At 32.5% G+C, this 6,039-nt stretch overlaps 1 protein-coding gene across 1 annotated transcript in view; it reads left to right on the plus strand.

Moving 5' to 3' along the window:
• LOC107566921 (receptor-type tyrosine-protein phosphatase mu-like) overlaps positions 1 to 6,039 on the plus strand; it is a 181,706-nt gene that overhangs the window by 7,874 nt on the left and 167,793 nt on the right. The window contains exons 2-3 of the mRNA XM_016252498.1: positions 2,402 to 2,480; positions 5,353 to 5,474. Of these exons, the coding sequence (XP_016107984.1) occupies positions 2,402 to 2,480; positions 5,353 to 5,474 (201 nt within the window). The remainder of the gene's footprint in view (positions 1 to 2,401; positions 2,481 to 5,352; positions 5,475 to 6,039) is intronic.

Below are 6,039 nucleotides of genomic sequence, written 5' to 3' on the forward strand. Positions count from 1 at the left end.
CAGGCCTCTCTCATCTTTTTAAGTGGGAGAACTTGCACAATTGTTAGCTGACTAAATACTTTTTTTCCCCACTGTATTTCCACAGTGAGTGCAATATAAAACATATCATGAAATCTGAAACTTTGTTTTGTGTCTTTTAGTTCATGTCTGTGACATCTAATGACAATATAAATTTTTAACATATTTAAGATTTGCAGTCTCCAACATATTCAATTCAATTCAAGTTTATTTGTATAATGTAATGTAATATTAGAGAAATGATGGCTCGTTCTTTCTGTGTTGGGATAATATTCAATTCAATTCAAGTTTAATTGTATAGCGCTTTTCACGATACAAATCGTTGCAAAGCAACTTTACAGCAAATTAGGTTTCTACAATATTTAGTGGTAGCTTATCAGTGGTGACTGTCAGTTAATGTACATATGGCATAAATGTACGGAAAAATCAATTAAAGACGTAATCAAACAGAAGATGAACACTATTAACAGCAATTATTATATGATGCAATCAAACTTAGAGCAAAATTTGGTAGTTCTGTATGTTGTTTCAGGGTTGGCATCTTGTTGACTACCTTGCTACACTACACAGGTTTCTGTCCAATCAGATGCTTTCTAGATTGATAAAGCTTCTCCTCCTACTTTCTACTCATAATTCATACTAACTAGCAATAGAAAGTAGCAAAACACAGCTGTTATATAAACTAAAGCATATAGGCTTTTTAAAATAAGTCACAACTTTTTGATATACTGCGTTTATTTGGAGACACTACAGGCGAATACTACATGTCTTTAGGAATAAAGTGTTATATAATTCAGTGTGAATGAACAAACCCCTCAGTAAAAGTCTTCCGAATATAGAGAGGAATAAAATGGTCAAATTTGGTGTATGTAAGTGCTGCTGAAGTGGAGAAAAAACTCTTTAAAGAAATAAGTTGGAAATGAAAGCTACAGGCACAAATAGATAAAACATTCAAAATACACTTTTAAGTGTTTATTTTATTGCAATTTCTTTCCACTAATCTGAAACACCACATTATGAAAAGACAAATAGCCCAAAATCTGACCAGTGCATAAAATAACAGACGTCATTGTCTTAAGAGACGTCATTCTTAAATCAAGAAAAACATAAACCTGTTTTCCCTTTGAATTCGTCTATTAATTAGATAAAACCAGGTTCAAATTCTTGTTTGATTTTGTTGCCATATTAGAGTTTTTCCAGACGGGATTTAGGATTTCTCTTTTTATCACTCCATAAATCAGAAAATACTGTCAACAGCCAGAAAAACAAAATTTTCATTTTCACCATGTTTTTGGAAATAAAGTGTTGTATAAATTAGTGTGAATGATATATGAGCAAATCCCTCAGTAAAAACCTTCAAAATATAGAGAGGAATAAAACTGTAAAGTTTGGTGTTTGTAAGAGCTGCTGAAGTGGAGATAAAATCTCACAGCTTTTAAAAAATATGCAATTTCACCATGTTTTTGGAAATAAAGTGTTGTATAAATCAGTGTGAATGATATATGAGCAAATCCCTCAGTAAAATCCTTCAGAATATAGAGAGGAATAAAATCGTAAAGTTTGGTGTTTCTAAGAGCCGCTGAACTGGAGATAAAATCTCACAGCTTTTTAAAAATATGCATTTTCACCATGTTTTTGGAAATAAAGTGTTGTATAAATTAGTGTGAATGATATATGAGCAAATCCCTCAGTAAAAACCTTCATGATATAGAGAGGAATAAAACTGTAAAGTTTGGTGTTTGTAAGAGCTGCTGAAGTGGAGATAAAATCTCACAGCTTTTAAAAAATATGCATTTTCACCATGTTTTTGGAAATAAAGTGTTGTATAAATCAGTGTGAATGATATATGAGCAAATCCCTCAGTAAAATCCTTCATGATATAGAGAGGAATAAAACTGTAAAGTTTGGTGTTTGTAAGAGCTGCTGAAGTGGAGATAAAATCTCACAGCTTTTAAAAAATATGCATTTTCACCATGTTTTTGGAAATAAAGTGTTGTATAAATCAGTGTGAATGATATATGAGCAAATCCCTCAGTAAAATCCTTCATGATATAGAGAGGAATAAAATCGTAAAGTTTGGTGTATGTAAGAGCTGCTGAAGTGGAGGTTAAAACTTAAATATTGTATTGGAATTGAAAATCTACAGGCAAATAGATAGTGCAATAAAATTAACACTTAAATTGTGTTTTTTCCACTAGTCTGACAGAAGACATGATATGGAAACAAAACAGACCTCAAAACTGACCAGAGCATGAAAACACACTGGTTTTGCCTGAAGTGTCTGGCCTTAAACGCTGTTGTGAATCTCTGATAATGCTGATGAAGTGTTGTGTTTGCTGCTTTCTCTCAGACTGACTCTCTGTCTCTGTGTCTCTGGTTTCAGCTGGTGTTTGAGGTGGTGGCGTCTGGTGAACAGGGTCTGCTGGCCGTCAGAGGAATCTCGCGTCAGGGTCATCAGTGCAGTAAGTGTCATGAGGCGTGAACATGTGTGTCACAAGGCTTCACTATCTGCTATCACACAGAACCGACGCAGATGCGCTTCCTTTGAAAGCAGATTAAAGAACAGAGTCACCAAACACTGCAATCCCACAATCCCCTCTACTCTTGTGTGTTCCTATGTGAGCTCGGATGATTACAAACATTCATCACTCGCCAAAATATGTTCTAGCCACTTACACAAAGCTGAAAGTGTGTGTGTGTTGATTTGTTTGAGTGTGGGTCACTTTGACCGTTTGGTAGTCACTCATTTTTACTTCGCTACTTTCTTCCTTTTCAGCTGATGCCACTGAGGCTGTGTGGGTTAGTTAATGTTAACTAATGCTGCTGTAGGGGATTCATCCTGTCTAACATTTTGAAGGGACGGTTCATCCATCATTTACTCTCCTTCATGTTGTTCTAAACCTCTGTGACTTTCTTCTGTTAATGTTTTTCATGCAATTACAAGAAACTAAAGCTTTAAAAAAAAGACACTAAAACCCATCAAAGTATCATGACAGTCACCCATATGACTTGTGCTCTGTATTTCGAAGCTTCTGAAGTCATATGACGCTTTGTTAGAAAAATGTATTTTAATATGATTTGTTAATTAATATTAATATATTACTTATTAATTAATATTAATATATGTATTATATGTATATGACCTTTTATTTATTTATTTATTTTAAATATGTGCTTTTGTCATTTTTATGAACAATTGTTATATAATAAATTTCATTTTTATAGCATATTATTGCATATTATATTATGTTAAAATTTTTATTTTAATTTTTATCCTTTACGTTATAATAAAGCACTTCACTTGAACAAGCAAATAACTAATATAACGAGATAAAAATAAAACCCACTTTAGAATGATAATAAAAGACAAAAATTAATGTACATATTTAATGTAAATAATATTTAATGTGAATGCATAACAAAATATTGCAGTTAAAACCAAATAATAATAAAAGATAGCATAGGACATAGAAAAAAACTTCTAGTTAAATGCCAAAGTAAAAGCTACTTAGGAATATTTTTTTAAATAAAAAATATTGAATATATTCAGTATCTATTGATAATGTGTCCTATAGGTTTGGGGCTTGATTGACAAAAAAATGTGATATTTGTTTACTTTATTTAACTTTAATTTATTTATTTATTTTTTCAGTATATTTCCATTTTAGATTATGAATTTCAGTTTTTAATTTGAGTTATTTTAGTACTTAAACTTATTCTATGTGTTTTTCACTGGTTCCTTAAATGCAGAATCTCCACTGGTGCTTATGTAAGGATCAGTTTTCATAAACAGCAGTTGATCATGACAGATATGAAGTCATATAGCATCACGATCTTGTAATTAATAATCGTCTCTGAATGTCCTGTATAACGTGGTTCATCAGCTGATAAATGAAAGCACGTTTGGTTTTGAATGATGTTTCTCTGAGCGTCTGACCTTCACTCTTTCACCTGCTCATCCATCTCTCCTCGTCTGTTATTCATCACTCTTAGAGTCGTTCCCTCCGTCTCTCTTCCCTCGTTCGTTCTCAAACTCCTGTTTCCATGTGAAATCACATTATTTCCAGTTAAATGCATGCAGATCATGAATCCTCTAGTATCAGATCGGTTGAGTTCAGATCTTCAGATGAAGGTCACGACTAATTAAAATCACATGAACTTTCATTAACTCACCTTCACTAGTTATTCTGATTTCTTCCTCTGTTACTTGAATTTGTTTTTGCTCTGTTATGAATCTGATAGACGGTTTCTCATTCAGGCTGATGTGTGTGTGTGGTGTTTCTATGACCTTTCCTCACGCTAATAACTATAACTCCTGCTTATACATAAAATCACATTATTTTCAATTAAATGCATAGCATGTGTTTATGTGCTCAGCAGTATTTTAGTATTATTTATATCATATTATACTTTTTAGTAAATATTTTCATGTTAGTTTAATTACTAGCATTTTAGGTTTAATTTCAATAAAGTATTTTTTTATTTTAATTGAAGGTTTTATTTATTTAACTTTATTTTAAAATTGATTTAGTTTTAGTTCAGTTTTAGTATTTATTTATTTCCACTTGGTGATCCAGTTAAAGGCATCGCATGCATTTGTGTGTGTGTGTATGTGCTCACTAGTGTTATTTTATTATTATTATTGTCATATTAAAGTTTTTATTATAATTTTTAATTAGCTTTTATTTTTATATTTTCAGTTCTCCTTTTAATTTTAGTTACATTTTTAGTAATTTTAATATTTTAGGTTTAATTTTAAACAATCAATTTTTTTAATTAAAATTTTTAGGTTTAATTTATTTAATCATTTATTTATATATTACTTATTTATTTATTTTTTAGTTTTAGTTCAGTTTTCATATCTATAATAAATCAATAAAGACAAAAACAAATAGCTGCTCAGGCAACATTTCTAATTTCCGTTTGTTTCATCTAAGATTTCCATTTTATTTCATCTCCCCTTCCGCTGGTTCTCTCTCAGTTTTTCTGGGTTCTGGGGCTGATGGCCGGTTCTCATTCAGGCTGATGTGTTTCGTGTCTCTCTGACCTTTCCTCGCGCGTTTCTCTAAGTGCTGCGTCTGGAAAATGCTCCTCGCTGCCCTTGAACCGCAGCGGCTGATCCTGTAATATCCTGATGGAAATGTGCTGAGTGAACGTGTGCCGATCCATTTTATGATTGATTCGCTGCAGTTTCACAGGTGAAAGACGTCCGGAGGAGCTTTGCACGTGATTCACTGAGTCGTTTGAGTTGATTCACTGAGTCGTTTGAGTTGATTCACTGTAATGCTCTCAGTTGTGGCTCACTGATTCTCTGTCTGTCTGTGTGTCTGTCAGTGAACACGCCTCACTTCCTGCACATTAAGAGCGTGGAGGTCAACGCCAGACAGACGGCCACCTTCCAGTGCACTATTAACGGCCAGCCCAAAGACCACGTCAACTACAAGCTCTGGCTCCAGGTAAATTCACTAGAACACAAGCAGCAGAGCTGAAACACTGCTTGTGTGTGTGTATGGGCTCAGCAGACTTAATTTAGTATTATTTCTTAAGTTATATTTTCAACTGTCATTTTCTTTTCAGTTTATTTTTTTTAATTTAAGGTTTTATTTAATTTTATTTTTAAATTTAGTTTTAGTTCAGTTTTAGTTTTTTTTTCAGTTAGTATATTTTATTTGGTTTTAGTTCAGTTTTAGTATTTATTTTATTTCCAGTTAGCTTCAAAATTATTTTATTACAGTTTTAACAGCAGTTTCACCCATATTATCTCTTGCTTTTTAATTGGCTTTTAAATTTTTCATATAATATTTATATTTTATTTGATTTCAGCTTTGTCATTTTAGTTAATGATAGTAATAATCCTTTTGGTCAGTGAACAAACATCTCTGTGACTGACAAGATCTATATTTCCTCTTCACAAACAAAAGCAGCAGAACGTCTGATTGAACAAACACACACACACACACACACACACACACACACACTCACTCACACTCACACACACACTCACACACACACACACACACA

This window comes from Sinocyclocheilus grahami, unplaced genomic scaffold (assembly GCF_001515645.1).
Source record: "Sinocyclocheilus grahami isolate Dianchi unplaced genomic scaffold, SAMN03320097.WGS_v1.1 scaffold1113.1, whole genome shotgun sequence".
Taxonomy (NCBI): Eukaryota; Metazoa; Chordata; class Actinopteri; order Cypriniformes; family Cyprinidae; genus Sinocyclocheilus; species Sinocyclocheilus grahami.